At 37.7% G+C, this 14,826-nt stretch overlaps 1 protein-coding gene across 1 annotated transcript; it reads left to right on the forward strand.

The window, feature by feature from the left end:
* Positions 1-212: 212 nt before the first annotated feature.
* LOC133531721 (zinc finger protein 160-like) lies at positions 213-8,383 on the forward strand. Its single transcript, XM_061870100.1, has 5 exons — positions 213-672; positions 824-929; positions 1,881-2,015; positions 6,317-6,466; positions 7,083-8,383. Exons 1-5 carry the CDS (start codon positions 664-666, stop codon positions 7,787-7,789), a joined length of 1,107 nt encoding a protein of 368 aa, XP_061726084.1. The 5' UTR covers positions 213-663; the 3' UTR covers positions 7,790-8,383.
* The last annotated feature ends 6,443 nt before the right edge of the window (positions 8,384-14,826 follow it).

Here is a 14,826-nt window from a genome sequence, read left to right on the forward strand (position 1 = left end):
CAAACGTAGAGGTATCCAAGCAGGCGCCGCAGGCCCGCGCTGTGGTCTCCGCAGAGACGGTGTTGCGATTCCACTTGTCTATTGCGACAAACTTATAATATTGGCAAACGTTATTATATATTATGATTATTTTATTAAAATATAAATGGGAGAATAACAGTGTAAACATGTTGATCCGTTGCCATGGTAGTTACATGATACATATAAAACTCGTGAAATGTCAATGTCACGTCACAACACTATTATGGAAGGTAGAGGCAAGGACCAGAAACTCCTTAGGCAGAATTTTTGCAAAAGTGTCCAGCTGTCAACTATAAATAATAGTTCCAAATCTCTCCAGAGTAGCGCTAGGATAGCTAAGAACCTAGGCGTTATTGACGGAGTGAAGTGCGCTGTCTATAATTATATTTTTTTCTCAAGTATTCTAGGTATTGTAGCGCCACCTATTTCACTATTTGTCGGACACTTTTTGGTATGTGGAGATTTTGTTCCTTGCCTCTACCTTCCATAAATACTAGGTTATCATATGACATCACGCACACTATTACTTATTCTGTGGTCAGATCAGAAATGAATGTCACTTGTCAAATATATATCATTCCACGTGTCTATGACCGTAATATGATAAGATTCATTGGTTCCATGTTCGTATAAGCGACTGACATGTCTCTGGTTCGTATAAATCCGTATTTTTCAATTGATTTTATCTACTTACTACTATAAATAATTCATTGTCTTTAAAATTGGCTGAGCTCCATGATTTCGGTATCTGGGATATAATAGCAGGGTTCAAGTTGAGGGATTGTTTTTTAAAATATCGCAGTCTGGTGCCGCTATGATGGAGGGAGTTGCGGAGTTTGTGAGAGTGAAAGAGGAGCTTAACTGGGAGCAAAATGCGGACGAGAGTATTGTGCTGTTGCCTGAACACAGTAAGTATTATTCTTTACTATTTACATATGGACACGTCCCGAACCCCATTTTAAATATCATTATACATCATCCAGTGTGTACAAAAGTGCAAGCCTTTGAAAGGCAGAGGCGAGTGGAACTCGACGCGAAGCTAGACGAGTTAAAGGCCCGACCACCTGCGGTCATAAGCTACAATTTTGTCGCGGGGTGCTGACTCGCGGTAAGTGTGGCCGTACAGTTATTGCGAAAATAGGCAACGTCTGCCACCTGAGAGCTCATGATCATTACTGTCACTAGCCAGTGCAAAATCAGTCGCCGCGGCAGAAACCGGCTAGGACGGGATGATGATGATGAAATATTATTAATAGGCATCCAATAACATACTAGTAAGTATATTATTAAAGTTTATAGTGGACTTTAAATAAATGTTACAAATGCAAAAAATATTAAAAATTACATAATGACAAATTTGATGCCGTTTGGCGCAAGAAAACGGCCTCACTGCTTGGCAAAGTGTGCGGGATGCTAGATTATCCTCTGTTGCGGGCAATGGGTTATCGGGCAAAGTCACTATTGTTTATAAATTGTCAAATATTTTATTATGTTATGGTTGTTACTAACATAATAATAATAAAGCTATTTATTCTGAACTATATACATTTCAATTGAGCTTTTTTAAATTGTATATCCCCCAGTTTGGTGTGCCGTAAGGCATAGGCCTCCTCCAACTGTCTCCATTGGGCTCTGTCTGCAGCAACCCTCATCCAGTATGGCCCCAGAGTCAGACGAATGTCATCTTTCCATCTTGTAATTATATGTGCTTGCTTTCTAGTACAGCCTTTAGGGTACCATAGAGTACTGTTACTAACATAAATGATAAGCTATATCTTACATATTTATGGACCATGTGTTGTCTTTAATAAAGAAATTTTAATTTAAATTAATTTAATGTTTATTTGCCACCAAACTAGGAATAGAGAGGCTTAAGGACGAGCCAGTATTCGAGGACCCCTTATGCCCCGACACAGAATGTAAAGGCCCAGAGCACTATGGCCAGGACAAGGCTGGACTTGTGCCGGACCACGGCCAGTCTTTGGTGGAAAAAGGTGAGTGGCTTTATGTAGAAAATCATCTATTACAACCCTTATAAACTTAGAATTAAAGTCCGAAACCTGACATACAAACTGCCACTGCTGCAGCAGGCAGCCGGCGCGCCGCCGCAGCTCTGAACTGACCCGAAGATGAATAGACATAGTAAAATAACCTTAAATATTTGATATTCCTATATACTTTGCTCACAATCGAATTGAAATAAGACTATGTAACTCGGCCATAAATGCCCATTTATTATCCTACATATGTAGGTTACTTTATGCCTTTCTTGTATAATCTACTCTAAGGCTGTATCTTTAGGTAGTCAAATAAATGTAAACAATGTGTTTTTAGATTTTTGGGTACTTAAAACATTTATCAGTTAACTAACCAAATAGAAAACTGCTTCGATCTGTCCCTCATCAGGCTTTTACCTATTTCATTTAATGGTGTAACTTATTTATTTATTTAAACTTTATTGCACGATATACGATATAAAATTGTACAAATGGCGGACTTAGTGCCTTAAGGCATTCTCTACCAGTCAACCATTGGGTCAAACAGAAACATGCATTAGTGCAGGATTGTACACAACGAGAGGGAATATGAAACACAAATCAAGTTATTCTAAACAATACAACAATATGCTATTTATACACTTACATATATAAAAATAATAGCAAAATATACCTACATATATACACGACATACATACATATATACAAATAAATATATATTATGTATTATGTACCCAAGTATACAAGTAACATGTGGATCATTTATTAACTTTGAGCGAGTAAGAGAAGTGCTTACGTAACTGGTTGGTGTAATGTTTTCATCTAAATATTCGATCTCGTTATAGGTCTTAGAATTAGGGCGAAGTAATAGCAAATATTACAAAACTAAATTACAATTGATCAATCATATCATCATCATTATATAACCATCCCGATATATTCCCATTAACAATACAGCACGATTACAGCAGCTTCGTTGTTACGTTGGAGTAAGTAATATATCGTAGTAAAACTTCTGTAAGTTAGGCACATCGAGTTAAATTAATTGACTTGAAGAATTTTCTTACCCAATAAAATACCTAATTGTGGTTTTTTATTTTTTTTTTATTTTATTATTTATTAATCAGGCAGGCAGTTGAAACAACTGATAGTTGCCTGTATCTGAGTGATCTTCGCTTAATATGTATTCTTTGCGCTGGTTAAGTATTTGTCTAGTCTGTTCTTAAACTGATTGACATTCAGTGCTGAGACCACATCTTCTGGTAGTTTGTTCCATGCTTTGACCACTCTGTTGCTGAGAAAATGTCTGCGGGGGTTGTTTTTAGACAGTTCAGATATTAACTTATATTGGTGGCCTCGCAGACGGGTGTTACTATTGCGCTTGTACAGGTCTTGAAACTGCTCTATATCGTAGTGTCCTGTCAGAATCTTAAACGTTTCAATCAGGTCTCCGCGCTCTCGGCGATCTTTTAATGTTGTGAGCTTCAGCACTTTAAGTCTTTCTTCATAAGACATGTTTTTTAGTTGTTTCGGTATTTTTGTGAAACTACGTTGCACTTTCTCAAGCATCTCAACATCTTTGACGAAATAAGGACTCCAGACTTGAAAAGCATACTCTAGGATGGGTCTAACATATGTCTTATATATCTTAAGCATGAGTTCTGGCGTTAGGATTCTAAAAGCTTTTCTAGCGAGGTAGATCAAGGATTTAGCTCTTTTGGTAATGGTTGTGAGATGTTCTTCCCATTTGAGGTTTTCAGTAATTTTGACTCCCAAGTCCGTTTGCACTTTAACTGGTGTAAGTTTGGTTCCTTCTAGGGCGTAGCTAAGATGTGGATTGCGGTTACCAACTTGTAGCACTGTACATTTTTCAGTATTCAGACTTATAAGCCATTCCTTTGACCATTTTGCTATCTCGTCTAGATCTTTTTGGAGTTGGTCGAAGTCGTGTAGAGGGTTAGAAAATATCTTCGTGTCGTCGGCAAAGATACTGACGTTACAATGGAGATTATGAGGCAGGTCAAATGTGTATATTATATACAGCACAGGTCCGAGGACAGATCCTTGAGGCACACCGCTGTGAATTTCTCGCTGCTTTGACAGCGTATCACCAACTCTTACACGGAAGGTTCTTTCTCGAAGGAACGCCTCAACCCAGCTGAGAAGCTTTCCTCGTATACCCACGAATTCTAATTTTTGTAACAGTCTTGTTGTAGGGACTTTGTCAAATGCTTTCTCGTAGTCTAGGTAAATGATATCTACAGGTTCTCCGTCGTTGTAGCTCTTGGTCCAGGACGAGAGACACGAGAGCAGGTTTGAGACTGAAGATCGGCGTGGACAAAAGCCGTGCTGCTGGTCACTTATCACTTTATGCTGGTTGAGGAAGTTCCTTATGTGTTTAACTACGATCTTTTCCATTAATTTACACACTACACTCGTTAGGCTGATTGGTCTATAGTTAGCTGGTTCCAGTTTATTACCTTTTTTGAATATTGGTGTTACAATTGCAGTTTTCCATTGTTTTGGTAAGATTCCAGAATCGTAAGATTGTTGCATCATGTTAGCTAGTGAGTCCGCCACATCACAGTTCTTTAATAATATAACAGGGATGTTGTCTGGTCCTGACGAGGAATCCGCTCTCATCTCTTTGATCGATTGTCTTACTTTATCTGCTGTAAAGTCTATGTCAGTGATGTGATCGTCTATTCTAAGATGTGGTTCTAAGATAGGTAGTTCGCCTTGTGGTTCCTTTTGGAAGACACCTGCGAATTGATTTGCAAACACTTCTGCGATTTCTGTGTTTTGTGTCACAGTTTCCCCTTTATTGTTACGAAGTGCCGTTGGTACGCTAACCTTAGATGTCACTTGTCGCCGTACATAAGAGTAGAATTTCTTTGGACCAGCCTGTACTAAGTTTGTCTCGTAGGTAATGCGAGAAGATCTACATACGTTGGTTAGTTTGTTGTTGATTTTCTTGTAGTCACTGTATGCTGTATCTAATCCGGTTAGTGAATATCTCTTCCATAGGGCTTGCTTTTGCTTTATGAGGTTACGGATATCCTTTGAAAGCCAGGGTTTATTCATGGAACAGGATATCATCGGTCTCAGTTGGGGAACAAATAGGTGAACAGCATCTTCAACATAGCTACGGAATAATTGAAATTGAGTTTCAACACAATGCTCATTTTTCAGGTCTCGTAAGGTGGTACGTAATTTTTCATTGATTTTCTCATAGTCAGCCTTTTTAAAATTGTATCTGGGTGTCTTAGTTTTGTTGTGGTTTTCTGCTTGAATTTGTATTTGTATGGTTGCCAGTAAGCAAGTGTGGTCACTTTTGCCAATGGGAGCTTGGTGGTCTATGTCGGCTATCAAGGCATCGTCATTTGTAAGAATTAGGTCTAGAAAGGATGGTTGGTTGCCTTGTCGGTACCTGGTGTGTTTATTAACGAGTTGTTCAAGGTTACTGTTTCTATACCATTGTACAAAATTATTCTCCCTCGGTGTTAGATAATCAGTATCCTCCAGTGGCCATTTGACACCTCCAAAATTGAAGTCACCCATTATGACTATGGTATTAGACTCTGAAGCGTTACTTAGCTGATTAAAAAGGCTAGCATCTTGCTCTAGCGTTGAGTCATGCCCCCTGTAGACTCCACATAGGAGAAACTTTATTTTTCCAAGTTGTATGTCTAACCACACACATTCAGACGCAGGGTGTTTGGTGTTATATGTCATATTAATTTTGGTACTAACAAAGTTAACGTTATTTTTGGCGTATATAGCCACTCCACCACTACGTTTTTCGATCCTATCATGTCTATAGATATCATAACCTGGTATTTTTATCATTGCGTCAGGAATGTTAGGTTTCAGCCATGTTTCAGTGATTATGATCAAAGTCGGTTTAAGTGAGTTTACTCTGGCAATGAATAGGTCCAGTTTGGAGGAAACAGACTGGATATTGGTATATAATAAAGTTAAGGTATGAACAGTTAGTGGTATTTCCTTGTTAGATTTGGTTGTTGAAGTTGTTAATGGTGTAGGTTTAAGGCGAGCAGGAGAACTTAGTTTTTTAATGGCAGATTCTTCACAATGGTTGGTTGTCCTCTGACATATTTTATTGTGATGTCAGTCTCTCCATTTTCAATGCGTTTGTTAAGTTCTTCGCGCAAGTATAACAGGTATTCCCTTTGCATGGGTGTCAGGTGGGGTTTGTTTACATTCTTTTAAATACCTAAAGATACAGTCTATAATTAATACCAGGGTTCTTAGCAAATAACCATAATGTATATTTGCAGTTGAATTAGAAACAGACTGGGTGAAAGACGAGCACTGTAAGGAGGAGCTCTTGCGGTACACAAGATCCTGTGGGCCCGGGCTCTATGCCGAACAGGACAAGGCAGAGCTTGTGCCGAAGCAAGGGCAGTCTATAATGACCCAGAATGAGGGTGAGTTGCTTTATTTATACAATAAAAAAAACGGATATGAATACCCCCCTATAAAAACGCGGTGTGTATATATACCAATAATCAGACTACGAATCCTGTAAAATAAGTATTTAAGCTTTGGTTTCATTGCACCTAAATATCATAATGCCATTGTATTTATATCTCCTAAATTTCATAACAACTCAGTCCCAAAATGCCTAAATACCAAATTGTTTCCTTCTCAAAATGGCCGAATGTCATAATGATTTTTATTCATATCATCCAAGTCTCGAAATACCTTTTTTTTTTAAATCTGATTTTTATTGAAGCTTTGGACACTCTAGGTGAACACTCTGGGCTTGGGCTTGTTTAGGTTATTTACAATACATTACAATACAATCCAAATACAATTTAAACTTATGTTACACAAAACAAAACCTAAAAGACTTACCCCAAATCACCCTTCCGGCAGGGTCGCTAGAACGCTAGCGGCGTTACCCCTAGACTTAGCCTCTGGGCAAAGAAAGCGCCCTACGATCGCCTGATACGCCTATCAGCCGGTCCGACAACTTGACAAAATTCTTCTTTTAGGTAACTTTTATATATTTTAACAATGTTAAAATGCTCTTGGTTTCAGCGACAAACCGAACAGTATCCGCTAAACAAGATCCACTGCAGGAGTGCGAAATTCCACACAAGTCCATCTTTGACCAGCACCCATCACCGCAGAGTCACGCAGGAGAGACTGCTGACCGACGAACAGCTGTAGCGGGTACCCCCCAGGACATCGACGAAATATTCAAATGCGAGACTTGTGGCAAAACATTTAATCAAATATTCTACTTAACCTCACATATGCAACTACACAAGTACAACTTGGAAATGATTGAAAGTATTGAAACTGAGACGAAAGCATACTCCTGCGAAAGCTGCGGAAAACAGTTCGCGACTAAAAAACTTTTATATGAGCACGAATTGGATCACATACCTCATGAGTTCCCTTGCGAAATATGTGGTAAAATGTTTAGTTTTAAGTATCAACTGACGAATCATGCAAGAATTCACACGGGTGAGAAGCCATATAAGTGCACTATGTGTACAAAACAATTCGCGTTTCATAGCAATTTAATTAGACATGAACGACGGCACACTGAAGAAAAACTGTATAGGTGCAATGTATGCGATATGCGCTTCAGATATTACAGTAAGTTTACTGTTCACAGGCGGATTCATACTATACGCATAAAGATCCCCTGTGACGAATGTGGAAAACTATTTTTCGATATAGAATCTCTAACTATTCATAGAAGGATTCATACTGGTGAAAAACCCTACTCCTGCTAAATATGCGGTAAAAATACATACATACATTTAAGAAATTTCAAACCAACTTACCAAAATGCATCACAGGGAGACATTGCCTAAATAAATTCAAAAACTTATTGAAAAATAGAAAAAGACGTAAGGAGTGTTACATTTGGGAAATCGTTTAAGTCATTGTGGTTTGTATTAGCACGAGTTCAAGATATTTTCTTGTAATTATTGTGTGAGAAAGAATTTAAAATCATATAAATTAAAAGAAAATGAAAGAAGATCCATTGGCGAGAACCCATACAGTTGCGAAATATGCCAATTGCCCAATTAAGGTTAAATAGGAGAAAACGTACCCGATATACGAGTTCTTAGCTGGATTTAGGAGCAAACCTCGTTATTGTATGTTGCAGTTCTTTGGAAATAACTGTTGGAAAAAATGATGTACCTTAAATTCGATATTAACAGGTACGGTCACGCTCCGTGATTGGCGAGCCATTTAGAGTCCTAACTAAATTGGTCATGAATACTTACCCTATAGAAGGTCGAATTAAGCTAGAACTGCATAAGAAAATCATAAGTCCAAATCCTATTATGGGTTTAGTGATTAAACTATAGTAATCTAAATTGTATTTTTTTATTTATTTAACGCATGTTAATTATAAGATGTAATGTTTTGAAAAGATGTGTCCCGTCGAGTTTTTTGCCGGTCCATATTGGGATACCCTCCTCTAATTGAAAGGGGGATTTAAATCTTCTCGGGTCAGAGGTGTAGGGTTAGAGCCTACTTGAATAAAAATCTATCTTTATCTTATCTTTAAACAACAATTTTACAACGGATTTTATGCAGCTCTATTAATTGTAAATTAAATGGATACTTAGTACAACTCTTTATTTTACTTGGGCGAAGTTGGGCACCAACGGTGAACTTAAGAGTTCCCCATGGTAGATAGTATTGCCAACCCTAATTTTAAATACATTGCAATATTAACCATTTTCCAGGCGTAGTACAATTTATCGACCATAACGCGCCAATAGAATTTCAACTTTAGCATTCCGATTTAAGGTAAAAATTAGAGTGCACTCTCGGGAAATGTGACTTGTCTCCAAATGAATCATTAAAGCTGAATTAATTGGAATATGTTTAGATTTTTTGGGAAAACCTTGTAGATTGGTGCGGCCTAGAAAAGGGTTAATGGGTCATTCTACTTTTTACTGCAGGTTTTTTTGTCTCCAGATAAAATCATTAGATTTTTATGTTTGTAAATTATGTAATGTTAAAACGGTCGTCTGTCGTGCCCGCGACGCCAATGACCATTAAAAAGGCTATGGCGGACGTTGACAAAGCGACTTTCCTACTGTCAGTTAAGCTTCATATTCGCTCTTCACCAGTTAACTTTTTGGCGTCCATAGCATTTCTTGACACGTGTGGAAAAGCGTTGAAAAGGTTAAAGTACTTGGGAAGCGACAATCAAACACCAGTTTCAGATGCAGACTCAACTTCATTTATTTTATGCTTACCCTCACATGCATGAATATACATTTACCAAAGTACCTACATGTTTTAAATTATATATAGAATTTTTTGACCATGTGTCGCATATTTATTAAATATAGTATAATGTAGTATAAATTAGATTAATTTTATTTATGAATATAAGATTTGCATGCCCGTTATCTGGCTGAATACACTGTTCTTTGAAATGTATTTGACAACAAACTTGCAAATACATGTTTTTTATTTTTTATAATAGAAGACTAAATATATGGTGTACCGAACTATTTGGCTATTTTGACTGCTACGAAGTATTTGACGCTGACTGTACGATCATTTGAGCGGAGAATCTTTAAAAATCAAGGGAATATACAAACCCCACAGATCAGAGCACATCGATACTGCAACGCTCAATGATAAACTGGAAGATATAACTGAAGCTCCAAACAACTGACTTCCGGTCTGGCCTAGTGGGTAGTGACCCTGCCTATGAAGCCGATGGTCCCGGGTTCAAATCCTGGTAAGGGCATTTATTCGTGTGATGAGCATGGATATTTGTTCCCGAGTCATGGATGTTTTCTATGTATTTAAGTATTTATAAATATGTATATAATATATATATATCTTTGTCTAAGTACCCGCAACACAAGCCTTATTGAGCTTACCGTGGGACTAGTCAAAAAAAAAAAAAGATCACCATCGCAGACCTAAACCTTAAAATGATAGCACTCAACCAGGCCAGAGACGAGGGAGCTGGACGGAATACTCATTCGCGACCTCTGTAAGTTCAACGTCTGCACCATACACCACACAGGTCTACCCTCAAGACCCAACAGCGCAGGCTACGGCATTCTTGATGCAGCTACTTTCTCATTTTTAGGGTTCCGTAGTCAACTAGGAACCCTTATAGTTTCGCCATGTCCGTCTGTCTGTTTGTCTGTGTGTCCGAGGCTTTGCTCCGTGGTCGTTAGTGCTAGAAAGCTGAAATTTGGCATGGATATATAATTCAATAAAGCCGACAAAGTCGTACAATAAAATTTAAAAATTTAATTTTTTTAGGGTACCTCCCCTACACGTAAAGTGGGGGTGAATTTTTTTTTCGCTTCAACCCTATAGTGTGGGGGGTCCATATTGGCTCACATAAAATTAGTTGTCATATTATTGTTCATAATAACGATTTGTGATACTATGAATCTCGTCTACAACCCCACTTTCACAATTAGACTGTGCCTTAATGACTGCAAGAGGCAGCCGTACGCAGAACGCGCCCGAACAACTGAGTGAAATACCACTATTCCCTTACAATATACAATACCTCTTTATTGCACAACATCAAAATAAATATACAAAGGACAGACACACATAAAGACAGGTAAAAAACAGGCGGCGTTATCGTTAAAGAGCATTCTCTTACTTTTGTACAATAAAGCAAAAAAAACCACAGTTACTTTTCCTCCACGTGGTTGTACGTTAGTCTATGTCTTTTCAGTTGGATCAACTGTCCAAACTGTCTTTTACATACTTCGCATGAGTGTGGTTTCACGTCACTATGAACACGTTTATGAGCGCTCAACTGTCCCAACTGTACAAACCGCTTTTGACAGATCTCACATTCGTACGGCTTTTCGCCTGTATGAATACGCTTATGATTGGTCAAAGTAGACGAACGTTTAAACTCTTTCTTGCATACTTCGCACGAAAAAGGCTTTTCATTTGAATGTATTCGTCGGTGTTTAACTAAATCGCCCAAATATCTGAACCGTTTTTCACATACTTCGCATGGGAAAGGCTTCTCACCAGTATGTAAACGTTTATGACATAGGTAAGCACTGAAATGCACAAATTGCTTCTTACAAACATCGCATGTGTATGGCTTTTCGCCATTGTGGATTCTTTTATGAATAGTTAAGGTCGTCGAACGTGTAAACTGCTTGTTACATATTTCGCATGAGAAGCGTTTTTCACTCGGGTTTTTGCAGGCGTTTTTTATATGATTTTCTAATTTATCTTTTTTCATGAACTGCTTATTGCATATATCGCATGTGTATGTCATTTCACCTTTATGGGTTCGCATATGAGTAGTTAAATTAATCGACCGCGAAAACACCTTGCTACATACGTCGCATTTAAATTTCTTTTTACCAGTATGAATTATTTTATGTTTGTTTAGATAATACTTTAGTTTGAATGTTTTTTTGCATATGTCGCACGAGTACGGCTTGTCGCCACTGTGGATTTGTTTATGAGTATTTAAAGTATACGAACGAGAAAATTGTTTGTTACATACATCACATGAAAAGCTCTTTTCATTTGTATGTACTATTCTATGTTTTTTTAAATAATATTTTTCCATGAATTGCTTTTTGCATATTTTGCATGTGTATGGCTTAGGAATATCAGAAGAACTAGGTTCCGCAATTGGCTCGAGTTCCTTGTGTTTTTCCTCTTCCTTATGCTCGTTTTTCACAGTTGTTGACTTCGATTCTGAAATTACAAGCAAAGTTTACATTTAAGACCACAAGCACAGCCAGTGTTGGCCGAAACGTTAATGCAATTGACAATAGGGTTGTTTCCATCTACAAATCTTAGGGCAGAATTGTATCCCAATAAATTCTTTTGGATTATAAGAACATGTTAAACTACTTTTAGGGGACCTGTAATGACCATATTTTTGTAAATATTGAATTTAAAATATCTTTTGGCACCCGTCACGTGACCAAACTCGAAACGTCATTGAAGATTCTGATGACGTCACAACTCTCGGATTGACACTGTTGACAGTTAGGCGATAAACAACAAATGACAATGTCAGTTGACAGTTCGTATCTTCTACGTGTGTATGTAGTTATGTGTCAAACCGTAAACTGTGACGTCACACAATTTTCAAAGAGCGTTTTGGGTGCGAAAGCATCTGTCAAAATATATTTTGTTAATTTAACATATTAAAAGCCGTTTTTAGTATAAAAGTTGAATTTTAGGGCAACTTTTAGTTAATATAGAACGTAATACAAGCGTTTCGAAAAATTGGAAACAACCCTATTAACCATTACAAATTGAACCGTAAACTGTTCGACCAGCACTGCAACCAGCCATCTAAAGCCGATTACATACAGGGTGACCTTAGCCATTGGACAAATACTGAAATCCCACGTAGGGTTACTTCTCAGGAATGCCCTGACGTTAATATTTTTTTAATTAGAACAAAAGATATAAAAATAAAATTTTCGAACAGAAGTTATTTGTAATAATCGACAACAAAAAGAAACACACTATGTTAATCTTTGGCAGTGTTTTTGACAATTTGTTCGAAATATTGGATAATGATGACATTTTTCAAAAGTCAGAAGCTTATTAGTAAGTAAGTAAGTAAATATTCTTTATTGCACCAACAAAAAAAAGATATTCAAAAAGGTCGAAGATGTTTCCATACTATTATTTGAGGATATTACCTTAGGAGCTACTAACACATACAGGCTGCTCCAAAGTAAAAAATGGTAATTTGTTAATTTCTTCGAAACCGCTACACCGCTTGTTACGATACTTTGTACACTGGTTCTAAATACCCTATGCATATGTACATTTCGGCTTTGTCCAATGGCTAGGGACACACTGTATAATCGAAGTTACACTTTAATTTTAAAACCCCTTGTTTATTTAAATACAAAAAGTTACATTTCTAAATAAATACAACATGACACATTAAAATTAAATCCTAATAAAATAACATTTAATATACAAACCATATAACTAAATCTAAAATAATCCCCCCCCTGGATTGTACCTGGCTCAAAGGTCCCCATTATTCCCGCTGCGTTTCCTCGCTGAACCGCAATGGAGACCTGCTGAACCAGATACGACCCAGAGCGAGGATCGCAGCCCCGCTCTCGCAAGCGACGCCCTAATTCCCTAAAAAAGGAGCTGTGCGGTTTAAGAGGAATTTCCTCCCGCGAACGCTTCGGCTGTGGAATGAGCTTCCTGCCGAGGTTTTCCCGAGGGGCTACAGTATGGGGTTCTTCAAAAAAGGAGTGTACAGGTTTTTAAAGGGTCGGCAACGCGCATGTAATGCCTCTGGTGTTGCAGACGTCCATAGGCTACGGTGACTGCTTACCATCAGGCGGGCCGTATGCTTGTTTGCCACAGTCGTGGTATTAAAAAAAAAAAGCCTCTGAACCCCAAGGCCCCGCTGTCTCAATAGCCACCGACCGTATTTATTGTTTTTTCGATTTTAAAAGACATGATTACGTATATTACATGCAATTGGGCATGAACATTAACACAATATTCTAGTATACCTATCCCCGAGTATACGAGTATCTGCTAGTTTTCTACAAAAAATAATTAAACAAATAAAATAGAGCGTGTAAAAGTTACATACTAAACTTCTTTTAATTACAATTTCTAGCAACGAACACGAGTATCGGACATATATAAATGTTACTTGAATGTTCATGACAAATTAAACTTGTTTGAAATGAAAGTGCGATCACTTTTGACGTGATAGGTTCGTGTGACACCTACCGACGCGCAATCGGCAATAGCCGATACAAAAAGCTACATGTAATAAGAGCGAAAAAGACTATGACGCGTCGGCCGAGCCGATCCGAGCTTAACGACGCCTTTTAAGCCCTTATTGCGTTAGTTAATAGAATCAGGCGTTACTTTGCGGAAATCCATATTAATGAAAACAAAAAATATTACTTTGCTTATACGCAAAAAGATAACGTGTTAGTCAATCAGTGCGAACCCGTTATACTTAAGTATGTTTACATGCAATTAATGTTCCCACCCTCCCAGCGCAAAAATAAATATAACAACCCACCACCGAAAATACAAAACTCGACACGTGTTTCGCCTCTACGAGGCATCCTCAGGAGAATTTGACGGTCCGAAGTCCGACGATTGAAACGACTTCGACTTAGATTGAGTCGTTTGACTTTATTACGTTACGTGCGTTATTACGTCAAATTACGTTTCGTTTGTGTTTAAATCAGAATTTGATCAGAATTAATTCATGACTCACATGTCAAAGTCAAAGTCAAAATATTCTTTATTCAAATAGGCCTAGCAACAAGCACTTTTAAATCGTCAAATTTTACAAATATCATCTTAATCTAAATATCAGAGCAATTTATTGATGCAGTTATTATTGTTCTAAAAAAAACATTGAACTATTATAGATATGGTAAACTTAATAATAAGAATTTCACAAAAAGATCGTCAAACATCAAGTTTGCAATGCGAGTCACTGGCCCTGCGGAACTGTTTGAGCATGACCCATAAGCAGTCGCTCGCCCTAAATGGGTTAATTGCATGTAAAAATACGCAAGTAAGTATAAAGGGTTAGCACTGATTGACTAGCATGTTATCTTTTTGCGGATAAGCAAAGTAATATTTTTTGGTTTTTTATTTTTTATGCCTTATTGTGTTGACAGTTTATTTCAATCGGCTTTTGCCGATTCGGCATCGCTAGATGTGGGGAGACACATATATTACCTTACCAGTGTTGGAGTAACAGCAACACTCTTAGCTGAACATCGGACCTTAAGTCTTTGCAATAAAGTTTATAACTTGCCAG

The sequence above is a fragment of the Cydia pomonella genome, chromosome 25 (genome assembly GCF_033807575.1).
Source record: "Cydia pomonella isolate Wapato2018A chromosome 25, ilCydPomo1, whole genome shotgun sequence".
NCBI classification, from domain to species: Eukaryota; Metazoa; Arthropoda; class Insecta; order Lepidoptera; family Tortricidae; genus Cydia; species Cydia pomonella.